Source organism: Amphiura filiformis, chromosome 13, assembly GCF_039555335.1.
Source record: "Amphiura filiformis chromosome 13, Afil_fr2py, whole genome shotgun sequence".
Lineage (NCBI taxonomy): Eukaryota > Metazoa > Echinodermata > Ophiuroidea > Amphilepidida > Amphiuridae > Amphiura > Amphiura filiformis.
Genome location: NC_092640.1, coordinates 65,066,005 through 65,091,074, shown reverse-complemented (window position 1 = coordinate 65,091,074; position 25,070 = coordinate 65,066,005). Strand labels below are relative to the sequence as shown.

General features: G+C 34.7%; 1 protein-coding gene across 3 annotated transcripts in view; it reads right to left on the bottom strand.

Annotated features, from left to right (window-relative positions):
• The window catches only part of LOC140168652 (uncharacterized), a 28,781-nt gene extending 7,714 nt beyond the window's left edge, over nt 1-21,067 (bottom strand). Inside the window, exons 1-11 of one of the 3 annotated variants that reach the window (XM_072192063.1) lie at nt 20,864-21,067; nt 20,142-20,189; nt 17,923-18,414; nt 16,994-17,116; nt 14,520-14,642; nt 14,023-14,145; nt 10,890-11,009; nt 10,275-10,394; nt 8,276-8,395; nt 6,148-6,267; nt 5,125-5,244 (exon numbers count right to left, since the gene is read on the bottom strand). In XM_072192063.1, the coding sequence (XP_072048164.1) occupies nt 5,125-5,244; nt 6,148-6,267; nt 8,276-8,395; nt 10,275-10,394; nt 10,890-11,009; nt 14,023-14,145; nt 14,520-14,642; nt 16,994-17,116; nt 17,923-18,414; nt 20,142-20,189; nt 20,864-20,921 (1,567 nt within the window). In that variant the 5' untranslated portion in view covers nt 20,922-21,067. The remainder of the gene's footprint in view (nt 1-5,124; nt 5,245-6,147; nt 6,268-8,275; nt 8,396-10,274; nt 10,395-10,889; nt 11,010-14,022; nt 14,146-14,519; nt 14,643-16,993; nt 17,117-17,922; nt 18,415-20,141; nt 20,190-20,863) is intronic. The other 2 variants (XM_072192064.1, XM_072192065.1) reach the window with 2 other exon arrangements.
• Nucleotides 21,068-25,070: the final 4,003 nt, after the last annotated feature.

Below are 25,070 nucleotides of genomic sequence, written 5' to 3'. Positions count from 1 at the left end.
GGACATCCATATTTCGCGGTGTGTGGTTCTTTATAGCCCTGCGGGCAATCTAGTTGGATATTTCTATTGAGCGGCAGTTGTTGGCAGTTTTTCGCGGTTTGTGGTTTTAATTTTCAAGATTTGTGGTTCCTGAGTCCTGCGGGGCAATCTAGCTAGATATCCAAGTTTCGCGGTTTGTGGTTCTTTCTAGTTGGATATCCTTATTGAGCGGCGGTTGTCGGTGGTCTTTTGAGATTTAATTTTCCCTTTAATTTCGGGCCGCTCCTCCTCTACATCCCGAGGATGCTTTTCAATAATTTAAATTATATGGTGTCAACAATTACTATTACTTGGTATGATAACTTATCTTACCATGTTGACTTATATTGTTTGTTAAGGCAACTTTCGCGGTTCGTGGTTATAATTTCCCTAATCCTTCAAGCTTTGCCCTCTATCGAGGGCTAATTTATACTTAAAACTTGTTGGACATCCATATTTCGCGGTTTATGGTTCTTTATAGCCCTGCGGGGCAATCTAGTTGGCTATCCAAATTTCGCGGTTTGTGGTTCTTTGTAGCCCTGCGGGGCAATATAGTTGAATATTTCTATTAAGCGGCAGTTGTTGGCGGTTTTTCGCGGTTTGTGGTTTTAATTTGCAGGATATCCATATTTCAAGATTTGTGGTTCCTGAGTCCTGCGGGGCAATCTAGCTGGATATCCAAATTTCGCGGTTTGTGGTTCTTTGTAGCCCTGCGGGGCAATCTAGTTGGATATCCCTATTGAGCGGCGGTTGTCGGCGGTCTTTTGAGATTTAATTTTCCCTTTAATTTCGGGCCTCCCCCTCCTCTACATCCCGAGGATGCTTTTCAATAATTTAAATTATACGGTGTCAAAAATTACTATTCCTTGATATGATAATTTATCTTACCATGTTGACTTATATTGTTTGTTAAGTCAACTGGACGTGACAAAATATCCTGCTATGTAGACATTAATTTGTTGCTAAATTGACTTGGAATAATAATATATTTCGGGAAGACGACATCCATTTTTGGTATGTCGACTTAGCATGATAATTTATCTTGCCATGTTGACTTGTTTGTTCAGTTGTCTTGGCGAGATATTTTATATCGTCATGTTGACATAATGCTGATAATAAGTCGACATGGCAAGATAATTATCTTGTCAAGTTGTGTCACATAGACGCTTCCGTACTATATATGCTTGATAAATGTTATTTGGATATTTTTTTTCCTGCTGGCCTTCCATACTAGCGGAACAATTTTCCACACCTACAGAGTGTTTGTAATCAACCTACCGGGACGGTATGACAATTGTCATGTTCTACGATAGCTGAAGATGACAGAGAGTCAGGTTTCTTAAAGGAGGATTTCGTGATCCTAGCATCCTCTTTTTATGACATTTTTCAGTAGATATCCACGAAAAAAGCTTATTTCCAAAATTTCAGTTGATTCCGATTTTGCGTTTGCGAGTTATGCATGATCATGTGTATTACACTGCTCCATAGACAATGTGTTGTAATTTCGTTCTGGTGCACCAGAACGAAATTCAAATTTGGCGATCTTTTTGCTAAACGAATTAATTTGCAAGAAATATTTGGTACATAAACATTATGTAGCCAGAGGTATCCAGTGGTGTAAAAATCTCAACTTTTTTGGGAAAAGTGGGGGGGATGAGGCTTTGGATCACGAAATTCCCCTTTAATCAATTCAACAACCATTCATACATATCACAATCATCATTGTCCTATTATCATGCGAATTTGCCCGTGGTAGGACAAAATATATTTAAATGAGAATAACAATGAGTAACGTCGTATTGCATACCTATAATACCTGATCTGGTTTCATTATGCTGTGTTTTTAAATAGGCCCTTAACACAATAAACAATTTCCATGAGAATCAAACAACTTGCTTTAATAAAAAAAATAATATCACAATAGCACTGGATGTTTAAAATTATGTTATCCTTGATTAATGACAATAAATTGTTTAATCAAACATTGGAAAAAAAAATCAGTTGGTCACCGGTTTTCGAACTCGGGATAGCGTATCTGGAGTCAAGCGCACTAACCATTAGGCCACGGACCTCTGCTGTAAATTACTGTGTCGAAATACAGCATTTATTATATAAATGGATGCGTCGTCCGATAAGAACAAAAGAATTGTGAAAAACTTGATTTTTTGGCGAATGGGGCTCAAAATTTGTATGTAGGGTATCCAGGAAACTGCTAGGGTATATTTGGAAGTGAATCTGAAAAAGTAGTGTGAAGGTGATAACCAGGTAGACCTGTAGCAGTGTCCAAAAATTCTGGATCAGTATGATTTGCAACTAATTTTCGCTATGAAATACCGCGTGAAATGGAAGCAAAAATATTTGTTTATTACGAACAATGATTGACTGTAGGATTGGTGGCCCTTTTGGAATTAATGAGTTGTCACGATATTACACCTGGGACTGTAAATAACATTTAGCATGGTTTTAGATACATTTTGTACCCAGCGAAAAATAACATCGAACAATAGAAGTCAAGTGTTTTAATGTTACGTGTAAATATAGTCTCGCGGGAGCATCTGTTATTAGTCTTCTTTATCAGTCTTTTTTTAAAAACTTGCTGGTCACGGCTACCGCGTGACTCTAATTAGAGTGCGATGTGTCTTTCTGGTACAAACATACGTGGCATTAGCACGGTCCAAGTTGAAATTTAAATTTTTTACGGCGTTACGACGGTACAGTTCGTACAACGGGACTAATTTAAAAAATAAAGCCTTGATATATGCATGAATATGCATCAAAAATACTATTAGGAAAGCACTTAAAACAAGATTGAGCAGCATGTTGGACGTGTTTTAAAATCAAGTGAAGCCGTATTAATAGACAAAAGCTATTTACACCCTCCAGAATTTACCAGATTTTGGTCACAAGTATTTTTTCACAAGAGGGCCGAACACCGTATCCAACATTGTTGGTTCAATATGTACAGCCTAAACTTGAGCATAAACGTGGGAAATATACCGATTTGGAATGCCTAATTACAAGAAATTATTGAGAAAAACAAAGACGACAAGTGAAAGTCCATACTTAGCGACTACTATGTGGGATTATGTAGAATATCAGGGTGGATATTACTTTGGTAATGTGTTGGGTTTGAGTGGAAAGCATACTGTGTAAATAACTGAAAAGAAACACATCAATCACAACTTTACCAGATTAAAAAAACAACAATGGAGAAACATGTGTGCTTGTTTGTGTTAAAAACTAGATTAGTTAACCATTAGTCTACTAAGAAGAGGGATATTACAACATCGCTATGTCTACAATGTGTCATAGCCCAATAAGTACCAATAAACTATTTGATACGTATTGGAATAAACTTCTACATAATAATTATAGAATAAAATCTGGCAAAAACCAATGCATCATGCCCAATAGCTAACAACACTAAAATTATATTTAACATTGCATTATTCATACTCCGTTCCTCTGTAGTGAAATAATTTTGTTACGTATTGAACTCTGGTTGTTTTTATAGCAAAACGCAAGGGATTTACGATCTTCAAAATGAATGTTATAAGAACGCAACTAACTAAGTCAGCAAAAAGAGTTTGCAAGCCGTACAGCCCTTCTGGAAAGATTATTGGAATGGCTTAAACAGAACAAGACATCTCGATTCCATCTCAATTCCATTGCTTTTCCAAATAAACCCCGAACAAACGTTAACCTTACTGGCAATAAAGTGAAATTTAAATATTTGGAAAATATTCGAGGAAATTAATTAAAAACAAGCAATTTTACAAGTTTTCATAATATTGCATTCTCAATATTCAAAGACTTGGCACAATCTTAATTATAGATGTTACTCATAATCTTACTATTGTTTTGGACTTACTTTGGACTTATTGCTTTCCTCCCTCGGATCCTGGGAACCTTGGAGCTAGCAGCCGTTTCACCATGGAAGTCCATATGCCTCTGTTTGTGACCATACTCCTTGCATTGTAGATTGATGTAATCCCAAGTTCTTGGCAGCTGCTTTTTATGTTGTCAAGCCAGCGCTTTGGGGGTCTACCTCTAGGCCTGTGTCCAGGTATTCTACCTTCAAGGGCATATTTAGGGTATCTGTCCTTTGGCATCCGTACGATGTGTCCAAAGTAGAACAGTTGTTTGGCTTTGATTTTGTCTAGTATTGTGACCTGGCTGCTTGTTGCCTCTCTTATTGATGTGTTCCGTAGCTTATCTCTTCTGGAGACTCCCATTATCCACCTTAAACAAGACATCTCGAACACCAACAATCTCTTCTCGTCTCTTTTCTTAAGCGTCCAAGCTTCTGCCCCATATGTTGCTATTGACAAGATTAGCACCTGGTAGAGTTCCATTTTGTGTTGATACTAATTTCTTTTGACTTCCATATTGTGGTTAACTTCCGCATGCTTCCCATTGCCAGTCCAATCCTCCGTTTGATGTCTTCCGTACTGGTTGAATTCTCTGTGATAACTCCTCCCAGGTAGGTGAAGGTTTGGACTTGCTTCAGTTGGTCACTTTCTATGAAGATGGTTATTGGGTGGCTGGCTTTGTTGATGATCTGAACTTCAGTTTTCCCCTTATTTAGAGTGAGGCCAAATTTCTTGCTTTGAGTGTGAACTAGAGTTACAAGTGATTGAAGATCTTCCTCTGAATCTGCCATTAAAACAATGTCATCGGCAAACCGCAGATTGTTGAGGGTTTTGCCTTGGATTTTGATGCCAGTGTCCAGGTCCTGGATTGCTAAACTGATGACTAATTCTAGTAGTATGTTGAATAACTGTGGCGATAGGATGCAACCCTGCCTTACTCCTGTGGCAGTCCTGAACCACTCTGTGATATCTTTGTCCACCCTCACTGCACTGACTTTTCGATGTGCCATACAAAGCCTGCCTAAAACTATTGTTTTAATAGGATAGAAATACTAAATTGCTCAATATTATTGTGAATAAACTAGATAAAATTTCCAATTGTAAAAATTGATGTTTTAGGCACTTGTATCCAAAATGTGATAAATATTATTATTTGACTTTTATTGCCAGCCAGAGTTATGTTATTAATTCTTCAATCACATAAAACTAATGCTGTATTTGTCTAGATAAGTACCTGTTTCACAATTAGTTCCCGTAAAGCCAATTGCGCAATGGCAGGTATATGCTGAAGAGCCCGATGTTACACAAGTACCTCCGTTGTTACATGGATTTGAAGTACACCCAGTGTTAAGAGCTGAAAAGAATTCAATAATGTCGATCGACATTACTAACAATGACAGATTGAAATATAATCGCAGTCTTTATATTCGAAGACCTAGTACAAATCTAAAGATGCGGAATAAAAATTGGCTAAGATATCACTCCTAATCTTACTATTTTATATTAGTTTTCATTATTGGTTAAAATAAAATAAAATAATATATTTGTTCAATGTTAGAAAATATAAGAGTACATTGTCAGCATACAGTATACAGTCTAAAAACGAATATTTTATGTACCAAAAATCGTAGATCCATCCTTTGCGATCATTTTATTGATAACATATTTGCCCAGCGCCTTACCCGGGGTAGGACCGAAAATCAAAGATGACCATAGAGGGGGATTGGTGAGGCCATAAGTTTCTACATTAAAATCGATGATTTTTATTTCCCTGTTGTAAAATTATTTCAAGAGATATTCACTATTTACTTGTTTGTTAGTTTGAAATAGATACTTCCTTTCATATTTAGGCAAAAAGTAGGTGAAATTCATGATTGTAGAACAAGTTTGCGTATACTTTGTACATATTATAACCAAAATTTCCCAATTTTGCAAGAGAGCACTCACATTATGACGTCATAGTGATATTATGCATGGAATGTTTGTATGAAATATAATAGAAATAATAAATTGCTCAATATAATAGTGCATAGACAAATATTACACTTTGTACAAATCTTAAGGCTAGATAAATTTGTCACGGCATACAGACACAAGCCTAAATACGGATGTCTTAGGCCCTTTCTTGTTTCCAAAAACTTGCCAAATATTATTATTTGACTTTCATTTCCAGATAGATTCGACTAAAACTAAATCATTAGATTTTGATGGCATTTTTATGACATAAAATTATTACTGTATTTGTCTGGAGTACTACCTGTTTGGCAGTTAGTTCCCGTGAAGCCAATGGTGCAATGGCAGGTATATGCTGAAGAGCCCGATGTTACACAAGTACCTCCGTTGTTACATGGAGTTGAAGTACACCCAGTGTTGATGGCTGAAAAAGAATATGCAAGATTTATATAAGCAATTCGTTCACGGGCATCGAAGACATCCAAAGCGTAAAATTAACGTTACCTCCGAATCCAGAAATATACAGCACTATTATTTTAGGAGTAAAATGCTATATATTATCTTGATTTACCAAGTAAAACTGGCAATAAAGTGAAAATTTAATATTCGGCAACATTTGGGGAGAAAACGGAAATTGGCAATTTGCGTAAAATATCATTCCGAAAACTTGAAACCCAAACCACGGAAAGAGAATACCTGACCGCTTTTAATAGGAGAACTTGGAAGCATGTTATTTAAAGGGACTTTGAGAGACTTGGCACCAGATAGTCTGTTGAAAAAGATAAAAATGCTACCAATGACCAGGCCATATGGAAGTTTCACCTACGACAGGTAGCAGGTGCAGAAATGCACGATGCTGTCTGATAGGTAGGTATTGGAAGTGTGAGTTTATTGATGACTAATTTGATATGTGCACGCAAACATGTGTGGCAATTCGTTCCCGTAAACAAGTACCTCTATTATGATAAAATTGCATCATAGTTTGCGTATTCCCGTCAAAAAAGCCGCTGTTTTTCAAGTACCTCTATTGTTGCAGGAATAAATGTTACAGGCTATGTTTAAAACAAAAAATCATCTTCCTTTACGAAGGAAACACACTCCAACGTAAACCTAATTGACAATAATGTGGAATTTGGAAACTGTTGAACAACATAATAAGTTAAAAAAACCCAGCAATTTCGGCGTTTATTCATAAAATCACAGTCTCAATATTCAAAGACTTAGCACAGATCTAAGCATTCAGACTCTTTTAGTACAGGGTGTATCAAGAGGATCCAATGTTGCATATAAACACCAAAACTGACCAAACATTTGGATACACCCTGTATTGGTGAAGATGTTACTTCTAATATTAAAGTGCGTATACTGATATTAGACTATGTACACATCTTTAACCTACAAATGTTTGCCACAACATACAGAACAATGCCTTTTCAGAGGATGATTTAATGGTCATGTCTATTGCAAAAACAAGTTTCGAAGAGAATAATTATTACATTACAAGTTGACACTTGACACAAGTTGCAATTTTTTATGCGTATTTCTCCTGAAATAGGAGAAATTGTGTGGGTAAAGTTCAGCCTCGTACGTGTTCTTCCCCCGTTTGAAGCGTACGTGTTCTCCCCCGTTTGGATGATGACGTAGGTAAATGAGGCGGACACTATATTACGCTTTCATCATACAATCACTTTGACAATTTGACATTGGCAACAATGAGTTGTACTATCATTTACCATAACAATGCTGAATAACAATATGCAGACTTTTGTTCTCATTTCGCAAACAAATCTCACACAGTATTGTTACTATGCGTTTGCTTCGTAATATTTCATCCAACTGAAACTATAATAACTACGTGAGTTTTTGGACTTAACACTGTTTATATGAAATTATAAGCTCAAATTATTTATTTATTTTTTAGGCCTACTATTTCTCATGTTATTGATATACATATGAATTGTAATATCACAATTTCCTAATATATAAAAAAGAAGCGGCTGATTTTATCCATATGTTTAAAAACCATTACATTTGTAATACTTTTTAGAGGTTTTTTTTCTGTGAACAACAACAGTATACGTTCTGTCAATTGAGAGCATTTATAGTCCCTTTTCTCAAAGCGGGCACATCTCATTTCACGACGTCACTGTTTTTCTAGGCCAAATCTGTCTCGTTTGAAGGAACTCACCGCTTAAGTTGGTTTTTGCGGAATATCAATTTTAAACGTCTTATTTTCTCAAAAAAGGAGTAATTTTCATTGTCCTTATAATATTACCTTGCCAATGATATGATGTTGTTTTTGCGATAGAACTGCCTTTTAAGCCCTTGTTTCCAGAAGTTGCCCAATACTAACATTTGACTTTCTTTTCTTTTAGATTTTGATCATATTTGTAATTACATAAAATTAGTACTGTATTTGTCTGGAGTAGTACCTGTTTGGCAGTTAGTTCCCGTGAAGCCAATGGCGCAATGGCAGGTATATGCTGAAGAGCCCGATGTTACACAAGTACCTCCGTTGTTACATGGATTTGAAGTACACCCAGTGTTGATGGCTGAAAAAGAATACATGTTGTACAATTCTAACTTTGTATAATACTAACAATGAAAGACGGGTGTGCTTTATGAATGTTTTTCAGAGAAACAGTTAACAAACGCATCAAACAGGTCTGACCATGTGCAAATCGTACAACCCTTCGTGAAAGATCATTAGAATGTACTAAAGAAAACAGGGCTTGCACAATAATTACAATGTTTTGAGTATTTATTTGACAACTATTCCCGAGAAACTATTAATTTTGATGATGACTAATTTGATATATGTACGTGTTAAGCATGATTGATTGTCCAAAAGCCTGTACTGACACATAAAAACAAAAACAAAAACAAACAAAAAACGCATTCTGCATCAAGCTTTGAGACTCAAGATTTAATTAAGGTTTGCATACAGGCCATGTTCACAACCAAAAAGGCGCAGAATACAATATTGATATCTGTAATTCGGTTATGGACATCATACACATACAAAATACTCCCGGATTCGTATATAGCACAAGTATTGTAGGATCAGAAGAATGTTGCCCTGCTTTACAAAAGGAAACACGGCCTAACTGGCAACAAAGTGAAATTATAATATTTGGCAACTTTTGGAAGAAACGAATTAAAAAACGGCAATTGGGCATACTTTCAAAGACTTGCCACAATCTAAGTATTCATTGAGACTCATCTGAAGTAGTATATGTTAAGATATTACTCCTAATCTTACAATCTTAGAGTGTATAATACTGATATTAGACATTGTACAGCTCGCTACGCTCGTTATTAAAGGGGCATTGCGGTTTGCAAACAAGGCTATTACGCTCCCTGCTCGCGTCGTCATCTATTCGAGGGGCGTTGCTGTCTGGGCTACATAAGAACAGTGGACATGTAATGCCCTTGTTTCCAACCATTTTCCAAGTAGTAAAGTTTGACTTTAATTGCCAGTTAATTATTGCCACTTCAACTAAAGGCTAAGGATTTAGATTTATTTTTGATTTTGACATTTTTTAATCACATATCAAATTAGTATTTGTATTTGTCTATGGTATGAGAGTTGGGTAAGTTGAGCCACTTTTTACATTTCCTTTCACTACGCTCAAATAAATAAAGCAGGACCCAAATGCAGTGTTACAAATGAAATATATGTATGTTTACTTGGTTATGATACCACAAAATTTTAATCAAATGTTGGCACTTTCTCACAGTGAGACGCCAAAATTTATTTGCAAATTGGCTCAACTTACCCCCAACGGTGGGAGTAAATTGAGCCAGTCATGAAAATGGTAAGTTGAGCCACCATAGAAATGCACAGTTATATGACATAGCTGTGAAATTCAATTTTGCCTTTTTTTTAAATTGTTGTTTTCATGTATTTATTTCGAAAAATAGTTTGATATAGAAGTAGTTTGATCTAAATATTGCATACAAGTAATTTCTGACAAGATTTTACTTTGAATAAAAAAATTGGGGAAATTTATGCAGGTTTTTCCTATGCTCAACTTGCCCCATAGCCTTTGGCTCAACTTACCCCATGTGACCATTTTTGTCAACAACCAAGCCTCCCAGCTGACTAAAATTTGTTACAGTTGTAAATAGTTTTCTAAAATAGTGTTCATATATCACATCCTCAATACCCAGAATGCTATCATTAAAGCCATTTTCTTTCTGGGTGAAACATGAAAAAAATTTCCAAAAGTTCAACAAAAGTGCGAAAAATGAACTTTCTAATGCCACCTTCTTACCATATGTGCAAGTGATTCCATATTACACTTGAGAAGCCTCTATTATGCCATATACAAATAAGTGGAACTGCAAAGTAAGAGAAGTTTTTAATTTTCTTTCTAGAGGGGGTGGATCAACTTATCCCCTGGCTCAACTTATCCCACTCTCCCCTACCTGTTTCGCAGTTAGTTCCCATGAAGTCGGTGGTGCACTGGCAGGTATATGCTGAAGAGCCCGATGTTACACAAGTACCTCCGTTGTTACATGGATTTGAAGTACACGCAGTGTTGATGGCTGAAAAAGAATACATTTTGTTCAATAAACATTACTAACAATGAAATATGGACATGCTTTATGAATGTTTTTCAGAAAAACAGTTAACAAAGGCATCAAACAGGTCTGACCATGTGCAAATCGTACAACCCTTCGTGAAAGATTATTAGAATGTGCTAAAGAAAATAGGGCGTGCAATCTTAGAGTGTATACTGATATTAGACATTGTACAGTTCGCTACGCTCGTTATTAAAGGGGCATTGCAGTTTGCAAACAAGGCTATTACGCTCCCTGCTCGCTTCGTCATCTATTCGAGGGGCGTTGCTGTCTGGGCTACATAAGAACAGTGGACATTTAATGCCCTTGTTTCCAACCATTTTCCAAGTAGTAAAGTTTGACTTTAATTGCCAGTTAATTATTGCCACTTCAACTAAAGGCTAAGGATTTAGATTTATTTTTTATTTTCACATTTTTAATCACATATCAAATTAGTACTGTATTTGTCTATGGTATTACCTGTTTCGCAGTTAGTTCCCGTAAAGCCAATAGCGCAATGGCAGGTATATGCTGAAGAACCCGATGTTACACATGTACTTCCGTTGTTACATGGATTTGAAGTACATGCAGTGTTAAGAGCTAAAAAGAAATTATCGACCGACATCACTAACAATAAAACAAAGACGTGCCTTAAATGGGCGTGGTACAATCTATCTTTTCACGTCCCGTTTTCTATCTTACATTGTGGCCTACCATTATAACAATATGTTTCTAAAAATGATTTTAAGTTGCATTGTTTAAACGGTTTTGATATGAGGAGCAAAAAGGTGTGTAACAAAGCCTCACAGTACATACACTACCGGTGTGCTTACAACAATTCACTACGTTCTTGTTTACATCATCTAAACGAAAATCAGTCATTCATGTTGTTGTTTGATCAAATAATTAATATCAGAGAATTCGCGGCAGTCAGCTTCTACCAAATAAGTTATACTACATCATTTAATCCACAATCACGTTATTTGGAGTAGAAGTACATTAATCTCTTACCGTCGCAAATGTTTTCATAGTTTAAGAAATCACTACCAATTGTGAAATTAATCCTTAAGGGGGGTCGATCTTTTGTGCATAATTATAGAGGGCCAGGGGATTCACTCTATCATTAAAAAATTATTTGAAGAAGTCAAAGAGCCCTAGGAATAAAAACTGTAGTGTAATTCACGCCGGATACAATTTCTTTATACGACAAAAATTAGTGTTTGTAATCGATCAAAAAACAAACGTTTTATATCAATTTTAAATTTAGCCTGAATCCGTAAATATGGTACCTCTCGCCCTTTTTTAGGTCAAGGCTATTTTGACCATTATGCAGCGAACCATTGTTGCAGCTATTTCACATACATGTAGAAAACATTCTAGAGAAAGAATGAGAACATATAGTGTTGAAATATCTTTTGTTGATTTCGAATGATAATGTCATGAAGTCGTAAATTTTAAGGTCAAATTCCTAAAACCAAAACAAAACATTGCGACGCAGATAATTCCCGACTTACGCAATTTTATCATCACATCAGTGTCTTTATTATTTGTTTGAAACCTTTCCCATACGTTCGTGCTATTTATGCATAAAACGGCTAATATATCTTTACAAAACGCGTCTTTTTTTAGTAAACAAAAGGCTAAAGATGGCATTATGAGATTTATCTTCTATCATTACACTCATCCGCTCAACTGCCACGGTGGCCGAGCGGTAAACCGCTAGACGCGTAATCGAAGGAAGTTTAGAATCGCTGGTTCGAGTCCCAACGAAGCCTGTGGAAACTTTTTTTTTCTTCAAAATTCGTGATCGCATTCCGAAATGAGTCACTTGTCGGTAAATCATGTATCGTATCCTTAATCCAACCAACTCACGCAAACATGCAAAATAAAATGCAACCTTGCATTATTTCTATGTCTAGTACGTTCGTTATACTAATACATTACAATGATGAATTAATGTTACGAAGTTTAAGGTTAGCCGAGAGTTTTTCATGCGCTTGATTTCAGAGGGGCGTAAGTTCATAACAGAGACAGCCATGCAGAATATGAACAAGCGTACCGGGACGTAGTCCTACTTACAATAGAATATCGATCCACGGTCAAGACATGAAAAGGCTATGAAACTTGGCTTAGCTCGTGCCCGGAGCTCGGATGCCGGGGGGGTGGCACAAGCCGTTTTCGGCAATTTTCATAAGGATTTTATAAATTTTAAAATTGATTGGGGCACTTCGTCAAGCTACGCCCTGGAAAATGTGTTGATTTTGAATTTATAGCCTTGATATCTTTGATGAAATCAATGCTGCTATTCCCTGATTACAATGTAAGGGTAGGCAACAACAACAATATCAAAAAGCAATTAGGCCTATTTGTAAATCGAATTTGGGATGAAAATCAACAAGACAGACTTAGCAGGCCTACAAATATCTGAATTATATAAAGTGAAAAACAATAAATCACGATTCACTGCACTCAGCGAATCAATCAAATAAAACTAAAAAGAAAGGAGCAAGAAAGAATAAAGAAATAGTGAAAAAGAGAAAGGAAGAGAGACAAAGAAAATGAACGAAAAGAAAGAAAGAAAGAAAGAAATGAAAAAAAATGAAAAAAGAAAGGGAAAAAAAAGAGGAAAGAAAGGAAGTAAAAATGAGAAAAGAGAAAAAAAAAAGAAAATTCAACCACACGGAGACTCGAACCCACAAAAACAGTTCATATTAGATTCCCAGTCCAACGCTCTATCCACTCGGCCATAGATCAGCTTACGCAATTGACTGTTCTCAAAGCGGATGATATAACTATTGGATGCAATTACATGATTACAATCGCGTCCGCATTATGGCTCTTAGAATAAACACGCATGTCGGCGCTGAAATTTTGAACGAACTGATGGAGGAAAACCTCGTTTTTTGCAAAACTAGCTTCAATTTGGAGTGAAAATCAAATGGAATAGCAATTGGCAGAATGTTGAGAAATAATGTAGGTATTCAGATGTCTAAATTAACGTCTCGTAATCAAGATATCGATAATTTCACAAACCAGCTTTTTCTCAAGCAAATTCTCCAAAATTTTCCCCCAAAACGGGCTTTTAAAATTTAATCGGTACTGTATTTGGTTCTTCCCCATGGCAACATTATTTCTTTGATCGATTTGTAATACAATACGAAAAAGAAGAAAACAATCGCTCGGTGTGGATTTATACGGAGCGCACATTTGAAAAAATACCTCATGGAACGTGTTTTTGATCATGTGAACATGGTGGGTAAAAATGCTTTAAACGAAGGATTTTCAAATTTATTCTAATAATTTGTATATAACACACACAAAAATGTTAAGCTACATCCAATGCACCAACATTTCACTCGCTGCGATATTTGATTACTGAGAAAACTCTGTTTTAGAGAACAACTTTATACGTCTTTTATACGTTTTTTATACGTCTCTTTGTGTAACCTTAAAATCATAGCTTCATCAAAATAGAAGGGTGTTAACCATCTTCACTGTAACTGGTATTATTCTCGCATGTGAAGGAACCATTTTCAATTGGTAGTTTGAAATGTGTATAGGTAACAATTATTTACAATAAACAGAAGGGCGATATGGTAGAAATTAGACTAACCTGTGCATGTTACTCCATCGCCAATGTAACCGGTATTACATGCACATGTGAAGGAACCATCGGTATTACTGCATGTAGCATCACCATGACACCCGTGTGTATTGTCTGCGCATTCATCATCATCTAAACAAACATAACAATGTTCATGTCGATGCTTGATAAAATTATTAACACAACAAAGTTAACGACCGCCATCTTCTATCAATTAAGTTTGAAGACATCATTTAATCCACTACCATGTTGTTGGAAGTTGAGATACATTAATTAGGTAGTCTGAACCAAGATACCGGTGCAAGTAAACCTCAATAACGCTTGAATAAATTGGCTTTGCATGAAAACATGTTTCATTTTTGATTCATCACTTCACAAATATTGCTACCAAAACAAATATTTGTTTTGGAAAATCTAAAAGCTATCATAGAATAAAAGTTAGTTTTAGTAGAGGTGATAATAATTTATAATAAACAGACTGGAGAAATGGTAAAAACTAGACTAACCTGTACATGTTACTCCATCACCACTGTAACCGGTATTACATGCACATGTGAAGGAACCGTCGGTATTACTGCATGTAGCATCTCCATGACACCCGTGTGTATTGTCTACGCATTCATCATCATCTAAACAAACAAAACAATGTTCATGCCGAATCGTGATAAAATTGTTAACACAACAAAGTTAACGACCATCATCTTCTATCAATTAAGTTAGAAGACATCATTTAATCCACTACCATGTTGTTGAAAGTTGAGACACATTAATTAGCTAGTCTGAATCAAGTTACCGGTGCAAGTAAACCTGGATAACGCTTAAATAAATTGGTTTTGCATGAAGACATGTTTCATTTTTTTTTATTCATATTCATATTCATATTTTATTATCAAAAGGTGACCCGAAGGTCAAATTACATGATAAATTTACAAAGATAAAAAACAACAAACATTCAAAAATATTTTTGATTCATCACTTCACAAATATTGCTACCAAACAAATATTTGTTTTGGAAATCTAAAAGCTATCATAGAACAAAAGGTAGTTTTAGTAGAAGTGATAATTAGAAGCGACGTAATTAATCGGATTAATTACCATAGCAATAGATGAATACAATCTTTAATATATTGCCCTGCACTGCAACGTTAACGCGATACTTATGCATTGAACCATGGATGTCAAAGAAAGGCTGATCACTCGCACCTGTTATATTAGTATATTTGAAAAGAGCGGTATTATATTCAATCTATGTTTGCTGACATACACAGGTGATTAGTGCAATCTATTTGTAGTGCAGGGCAATCTACTCAAATATTGTATTCATCTATTGTTATGGTAGTTAATCTGATTATTACGTCACTTCTACGGCGAATATGAACCATGATACATGTCTGAGTACACCTAAATAACACTTAAATAAATTGGCTTTGCTTGAAAATATGTTTCATATTTAATTGATCACTACTGTCTGTTCAATTAGCTTAGATTCTTGAATTTTTAAGATATTTGAAAAAATAAAAACTTGTGGCCAAAGTCATCAAAGAAAAGTGTTAGCACAGCCTTAGACCTAACGTGATTTATACTTTTCAAATTACAAAGTTCAATGTAAAACCCCATTTCTTTTCAATTTCGCCTCATTTTAGGCAGTTACTTGGGTCCACCGAAAGGGTTCGCGACCTTTTTACAAATCGAGTGGGACGGTCCATTCTCAACTTAGGGCATAGACCCTATCCAATTTAGCAACACAATCTGCCCAATCTGTCCTGCCATTTCAATTGTTATACCGTTCCGGTTATTGGATAGGTTCTATAATAGGTGATGGTGGTCCACCGGTTTTTGTTACACGAAATTATATGGCGCGATTACGTTTTATGCATAACATTATTCTGAGCATTATATTTTCCTAAACAATGACATTAAAATTATGGATTTCGTTCTTATTTCAACAATATTTTCGCACAATAAAATACAAACTGAAAAAATTGTGAAACAAAAGAACTTTTTGTGTACAAGAAAATATTATTTAAATCAATCAGGTTACAGAAAACAATTCTATATACAGAATACAATTGTTTGTATTCGCACAATAAAATACCACCATTCCTTCTCAAGAATATCAGCATTCGCTTGTCATTTTCAGATACAGTGACTTTACAAGAATTGTTTTTTGTAACCTGATTGATTTAAATAATATTTTCTTGTACACAAGTTCTTTTGTTTCACAGTTTTTTCAGTTTGTATTCAACAAACAAAACGAAATAACAAATTGAAAATAAATGTGTAGTTTTATAATAGGCCTATAGGCCTACACCTTCTCAGACCCATTCGATAAATAAATAAATAAATAAATAAATAAATACATTAATTAATTGATGAATAAATAAATAAATAAATAAATAAATTAATTAATTAATTAATTGATAAATAAATAAATAAATAAATAAATGAATAAATAAATAAATAAATAAATAAATAAATAAATAAATAAATAAATAAATAAATAAATAAATAAATAAATAAGTACACAAGGAATGTATTTGTATAAGCTGGGCCTTTTAGAAAACCTTAGTTCATAAATAATAACGTAATGTTTCAACAGCAAATATTTTGCTGGACAATACTTCCTGATGCGGATGATCGAATAAATACTATCTCTGCGCATTGTGACATTCGTCCCCATTGCTCTAAATGGATTGATTCAAAAAAGTTTATGGTACCCGACGTTCTACGGCTTTTTATAAAAATATCGCGGGAAAAGACCAAAATTGAAAAGAAATTGGGTTTTAAATTGAACTTTAGAATTTGAAAAGTATAAATAACGTTAGGTCTAAGGCTGTGCTAACACTTTTCTTTGATGACTTTGACCACAATTTTTTATTTTGTCAAATATCTTAAAAATTCAAGAATCTAAGCTAATTGAACAGACAGTAAAAGAATATTGCTACCAAAACGAATTTGATATGGTAGAAACTACACTAACCTGTGCATGTTACCCCATCTCCATTGTAACCGATATTACACGCACATGTGAAAGAGCCGTAGGTATTGGTGCATGTAGCATCATCATGACAGTCGTGTGTATTGTCTGTGCATTCATCATCATCTAAACAAACAAAACAACACGTATTCATATGATAAAATAATGATAACAAAGTTTGCAGCAGCCAGGTGATTTTTCCTTGCGGCCGTATATATTATATTGAATTTGTTTATTTACGTGCTGTGTTGAAAAACATAACTATGATTTATTATTTCGTAGATTTAATTTTTATTTTCTTATGTATTATATTGAATTATTGTGTTTACGTGTTCTATTGTAAAACATAAACTATAAGATCAAAAAGAAACATTCACAGCCCAATAATTGGCACCCAGGACAAGAAGTGTGTGAAAATGCATACAAGATCCTTGCACAGATGATAATTTCCAAAACGATGCTGCTGTTTACTTTGCTATGTTGCAAAATACCAATGATGTTAATTTTTTTATATATGCTGTTAAATTGCTGTGGTTTACGTGGTGTGTTACAATAATTACGTAAAACGTTAAGCAGAGAGCGCTAATAAATGATTCCTCATCTTACTAGTTTAATATTAATAATTGTTTATACAATTTAACAGAGAAAATTATTATTATTATTATTATTATTATTATTATTATTATTATTATTATTATTATTATTATTATTATTATTATTATTATTATCATTATTAATTTCAGTTATTGCTGTTGATGCAATGTATAAATGTTAATGTAATGAATGATCGCGTAATGAAGGTGCGCCCTCTTTGTTTCCCAAATAAGAGTAACATTTTTTTTTAAACCACACAATATAAAAACTTAAATTTACTGTTTACATGGACATTTTGTGGGATGCCTAAAAGTTGATACTTTAATAACTAAAGATACCTGGTACTACTGTTGCTGATAGGGAGAACGTTGCAACAAGAACATCAGTCAACGGATCAAATGAATATCCGACTGTTGCTTCAGCTTGGGACTTGAGTACTTTGAGCAAGATGTCCTGACCAGTATTTTCGTAGCTTATTCCACTGCCACATGTGGGAGTATGTATTTTGCAATTCACAAAACCAAGAACATCTCCTGATTCAACTGCAATACGAGACGATTCTGGTACAGTGTATTCATTAGCCACGCCAGCTGTCACAGATCCAACAGGGATATTGGTAATGCCGACGATTTTGTACCCGCTTCCGATTGGTCGTAGAACTAATAGTTGGAGAGGCACTTTGCTTGTAGGGAAAAACTTCCATTTCGTTAGAAAACCTTTGCATGATATTTCGTTATCCTGGCCAGAAACTACAATCATATAATTGTTGTTTATGTCACTTGATGCCGTACTTTTACCACGTGAAAGGATATCTGGTCCATTGTAACACTCTGTTACATAAGAAATAATAATACAATCAGCTTAAATTGAACAATTATGATTGATAAACGTCATCATGTTTCGAAATTATGAATTAATTTTAGTTATAAACTTGTAAATTCGTTTTATAATACTTTTCGTACACCTTAAGAAATTGGATAGCAACATTTGCACAGTATTTTTATGGGACCTGAGAGGACATAAGACACACCAACTTGCATTCTGAGTACACGGAATGTCCTTCTGATATCAAATGATTTTATTAAAAATTCATATTTTTGATACATAACAGTCCTCGAAGTAAACTTTATAAATATACTTATATGTACTTAACGTGTATGTAGCTGGCAGGAAAAGTCGGCTATCATTATTTTTGAAAATGTTGACCTTTCATATTGAAGATATACATGTTTAGGTCTTTTGTGGAAAAATGTGTATCTTCAATAATATCTTCATAATATGAATACGAGAAACATCATCTGCAACATATATGAATTCCGTTAGTTACTTTTCGCCCACCTTAAGGCGATGCTGAAAAGTAAATCTTGGTTATAACTTATGTATTCGCTTAAAAAAAATGTTCATTTCGATCTTTATTGCAATCATTAAAACATACAAACAGCAAAACGATTGAAAAGAACACACAATATGGGTTGGACAGAATGGCATCCCCATATCTCCACTTGGGCATTTTAAATAACACTACATAAAAAACATTCAACACTGTACAAGAAAAAACACCTTCAGTAAAATCCCATTTAAAATGGGGAAAAAACATTATAAAAGGGAAAAGGGAATCCAAACAGTTAAAACCAACACATTATTCAACAGACCAGTCGTGGTCGTACTTTGAGTACAATATTGTATAAGAACCCAATATTGCACATGTACTTATTTAGTCTTGAAGTTTTTTACAAATCTATTTGTTCCCTTTGTTCTTTTTTTTTTTTTTTTTTTTGCTCAAGGAGAATAGAATCAATATTGCACCTGTTTTTCTCAGAGATAAAGCCTCCACTGCAAATTCAATACAGTTTAGCGTCATAATTTTATTTCCGCAAGTCCATGATCAAGTTCATTAATCTCGACTCAGGTAACAAAGATATAATTATTATTGTCGTTCTTTTTGGAACGTTGAAGGAATACTATAAAAAAAATATCATTGTCATCGGAGGGGTACTTAAATCGATTCAATAAGGCACAGATTATACTGTATCTCCATGTTACATTACACACTACATTGATATCGAGTTCATAACATGTATCGTACGCCTAAACTACATCATCGAAGCATACCGTATATTTTCGGAGGCTTAAGTAAATCATCCTTAAGGAAGAACAATCTTTAAAGTTTTTTCTCAACCAGTTCAACAAGTTCCTTTTGGTAGAAAAAATCCCTCTCGATGGATGGAATGCCATGAGGCCTCATTGACCATTGAACAAAACAAGCATGTGTGGGTGCAGGGAGGTCAGGACATAGGGTCTATGTTCAGGAAGAGCAGACAAATTTATATTGACTATCTTTCCATTTACATTGCCCATCTCAACGTCTCAAGGTAGCCAACATAAAGAAAACATGTCAACCGTTTTACATAATCCGATGTTAAAACAATCTTTAGGCGCATATAAATGCACTTTTTGGCCGGAAAATACAAAAAAGGTTGCAAGACCCAAATGTCATTGGAGAAATAATGTTCTTTTTCTACAAATTGCGACATTATAACTTAAATTAAAGTAATACCTGTTACAGATGTTGTAGATGTAGGTTCCAGTGTCGTTGGATATTGCGCTGAAATTGAAAGTGTGAAACAAAACGACGAGTAAAAAAGAAACGTAAAAGAGCTTTACAATTAAGATGATTATATATATATGATTATTTATTTATTTATTTTATTATTATTTATTTACATCCTTGTCAGCTTTCACCCCTGAATAAACGGAAAATAAATAGTTCTTGAAACAATATAAGTATAAGTTGATATCAAGTTCCACAACACTGTGTTTCATGCCCTGCAATCTTCAGATGACTGAGCACAAATTTAAAACTACTTCTTTTTAACACGGCTTGCTGGCCTGTTGCCATGCCTACAGGCCAGCAAGCCGTGTTAAAAAGAAGTAGTTTTAAATTTGTGCTCAGTCACCTGAAGATTGCAGGGCATGAAACACAGTGTTGTGGCACTTGGTGTGTAAACCATATCAATTTGTATTACAGCTCTACCCATCTGGGTATCGAGCACTCTAAAACTGTTAGTGATACTTTTTACATATGTTTATGATATCAAGTTCCGTAGATTTGTAGTTACTGCCGTTTTATGCTTAATGGGTCCATATTCCCCGAAGTTACCCTACTGCATAATACACATGATACATGTATCGTAGTCATCAATAAAGAAACACATTAACAACAGGTTATATTATGGTTAACACGCTCTATGCGATATGATGTAGCATTTGTTAACTTACATGTTACGACTCCCACAGTAATTACCAACACATGCAAAAAACATTGAATCATCGTCATTATTTCGCTTAGCAGTGTTTACTTGTGTGTGTTTATTTAATGCTTTTCAATATTTCTCCAATGACATTATAGCCTATTCCGCTGGTCGTCTCTGTACACAAGCAGTCTACTACTGGCAATGTACCTGATATGTATATACATATAACAAATTATACATATATAGTCGTATTATATGCCATGGTTGATTGGCTTCATTTTCTTTGGCTAAACCTGACCTTTTCATGATACCAAATCATACCAACATGTACAATAACTAATAATAATGATGATAATAATAATAATAATAATAATAATAATAATAATAATAATAATAATAATAATAATAATAATAATAATAATAATAATAATAATAATAATAATAATTATATTATAATAATAATAATTATTATTATTATGATTATTATTATTATTATTATAATTATAATTATAAGTCCTATTTAAAAATATATATTTTATTTCGTTACACCTAAACAGATCGGCAAAACGTTGCAAACAGAGCTATAATAGAATATTCTACTTTTTTAAAATTATAATGAGTGTATTAAGCCATTTATTGGGACTAGTTTGTTACATTCTACAAAAAATGGTCCAGTGTACATGATGAAATGAACTAAACATTAATTGCCTAAAAATTACACGACACAAATTTATTTGCTCTGATAGAAACCGTATTTATTATGTCGTGTCCCTATAATGATTATACAATATAATAAATGCAGCAAACCTTTTACGAGCGCGACTACCGTGATGTTGCAAATTCGGCGCTTACAACGCGTACGGCGCACAGTTCATTCATAAATTTCCACTCAGCAACAACATATTGCCTTAGCAGCCAATCAGAGACAAGTGCGTGCAACGCAGTATATACGCGATGTATCCTTACAATACGCGCTCGTCAAAGGTTTTCTGCATTTTAGTATAGTCATATTTATGGGGAACATTTTTCAGGGTCTCCATGAAAGAAGACTCAAAAAGAACCACAGAACACGTGGATCCACTTAAAATATGTAAACATTATCTAAATAAAGCCATCTTTTTCTCATTAAAAGCGACCAACTTAAAACAAACTTCCTTGCATTGTATTTTAAAGGGGGTCTCCGGCAAGCAAAACATTATGTCTTATAATTAGAAAAGTAATTATCAAGCACGAATCACATGGTTTTATTCAAAACAAGCTCATATTGACCACAACAACGAATAAAAATAGTCAGACCTCAACACGCGATATTCAAAATTCCCGCCCGAAACTTGTCTAAGTGCAATGACGTAATGGTTATTTGTGCTCAATCGTCGTCAGCCTTCATTGTATTACTGGGACGTCATTGCACTCAACAATTTCGGCGCCCGGGAATTTTGAATATCGCGTGTTGAGAGACGGATGTTTTTATTCGTTTTTATGGTCACTGTGAGTTTGTTTTAAATAAAACCACGTGATTCGTGCTTGATAATTATTTTTCTTACATATAAGGAATAATGTTGTGATTGCCGGTGACCCCCTTTAATATGGGATTACCTAAATTCAGGGCAGTGTATTGTGGGAGAAACTCCCCAAAATAGAATGTTTCCAGAAAAGGAAACTCTGCCGGACTGGTGGCAGTATAGTATAGTACTTCTTGAGTGGGACATTATAAACATCTCTTAAATAATGGTCATTATTCAAAAAACAGGCTATTGTGTTACAAATCTGTAAAATGCGTTAGAAGCATAATTTATTTCTGCTTATTTTGATACCTCATTTGTAGCAATTGTCTAAATATTTAAATCAATGTAACCCAAGATTTGAAAGCTGCAGTAAATCAATATCAACTGTCATTATTCTTATCGTTAGCCAATATTCACTTAATCCCTAGTTGAAACATGAAGAGTTAACACTTTATTGAATGCCCCGCAGAGATGTCCATTTCAATGCTTAAGTCAGATCAGGTTAGGCTGGTCATCTTCGTAACATCTCACCTTTTGAACATACCAAGGTTACAGAGACTTCATCTTGAAGGACGATAATGCAACTCCACATAGGGCTAGGATAACAAACCAGTTTCTGGAACAAGAAGGCATCAATCGTATGTTATGGCCTGCCAAATCTCCACACCTGAACTCGTTGCAGCATTTGTGGGGACATTTACAGTACCGGGTTGACAAGAGGATCAAGCCAACAACAACTTTGATTGGACTGGAACAAATTCTGAGACGGGAATGGGCAGCAATAGACCAGGGACGCCTCAGACGTCTTGTATTAAAACAGTATGAGGCGGAGGTGCTTGGCAGTTATTCAGGCAGAAGGAAGCCACACCCGATATTAACTTATATGAAAATGAACATTACAACAACAGTTACAAGAGACATTTGTAAAAACCACATGTGTTTAAAACTGAAAATTACAATGTGTGTAATGATATCTGAGTGTTTTTTGTATTGTTGTAAGTGCAACTTTCAAATCTTGACCTCACTACATTAAATTGACCGGTGTTTTTATTGTTTTCTGAGCTATCGTATCAAATGAGGTGTCAAAATGCGCAGAAATAAATTTTGCTTACAACGCTTTTTTACAAATTTTTAATACAAAAGCCCGTTTATATTTTGTTTATATATGTTTATATTTTGTGTAAGAATAGACCTTTTCTCCTTTTAACCACCATACACTATTCCAGGGGTAGGACGTAGATCAACCTCATAGATCGTGTACAAGGAAAAGTATTACCATACGAATCAAGATCACGAGATGGCTTTGGTAGCAAAGTTGCCATGACCTGCGTTGAAAAACCTAAAAGCCAAAATACACGAGCCAATTGCAATTACCAAGCCTACTAAAGGTGGGTAATCTGATTGGCAGCCTCGTCTCCCACACTTTACCCATCAAACTGCAGATTTGTGTACATCCACATCAAAAAGATGCACTTGTCTGCGACTGGGCACACGGCTGTTTGATGTATATAGAATTGGCTTCATTATCAACTAAATGCAAACTATGATAGATAAACTTTTAGAAGGGGCGTAGCTAGCTTTCGTGGTCAAGTGAGGGCAAAGATGAAAATAAAATTTGCCTCATTTTGACCCGGCATTATGGATGGAATATACGACATATGCATAGCCTATACCTGGTAAACCGTACATATTATGTCTTCGAGCTTCAAAAGGGTATTTATTTTGACAATTTGCACGCCATTTACACTATTTGGCCCAGGATCAGGATGAATTTTGGTAAGAAACCGACCCCTTGCTCCTTTTCTTTACTTTGCCTTAATGAAATGTTCTTCTTTTTTTGGCCAGAGAGGCACTTTTCGTTTTTATTTTTTTTGCTAGGGGAGCACTCTGACCCCCCCCCTCGGCCGTTTATGGTTCTATACAGATTTTAATACCCTTATTTCAGAGAGTGTACCAACGTGTCCGTGATTTTGTGAATGTAATCAAACTGCTCTTGAAGTATTGTGACCTTTTGTGTGAAATGAACTCTTTCAGTTTTTTTATATTATAATGATTCCTGCGGACATTTTAGATAATATGTGTTTAGAAACAATATGAAAACTCGAACTGGATTTGAATAACCCTTACCTAAAATTGTATACAGATATTTCAATTGCAAGCATAAAACTGAAGGTGAAGCGTGGAGCGTGGTGGGTACGGTGAGAAATTGGTTATTAAACAAGGAATTAATGATTACATAAACATGATTGATGTCTGGCATTACCTGGCATTATCATGTATAAGTTATTCATCCTGTAAATAAATCAAAGTTACAACAATAAATCTTTTCCACAATTTATAATCGTTTTGGCAAGTTGGGGTATTTTATTCTAACATTGTATTTCAGACATATTTATTGTAATAGTATTAATGTATATAATGCAATATTAAAACCGAGACGACATGTTGTATTATGAATACTTTGAAAACATATAGTTATGTATAGAACATAATCTTTAGCTATTCATCGTGTAAATAAAGCAAAGCTGTACCAGTAGTCTTTTACATGTTTATAATGTCGTTTTGGTACACGATTAACAATGTATGTTAGTGGGTTGACTTCTGACGTCAATGCCTGGCAGTATGTGCACGCATCATCACAATTTCCATTTCCATTCGTGTTTTAAAACTCCCGCCACAATAAGGCTATTGAACTGTGTAGTGGTTGCATGGGGTTCATTCAAGCAT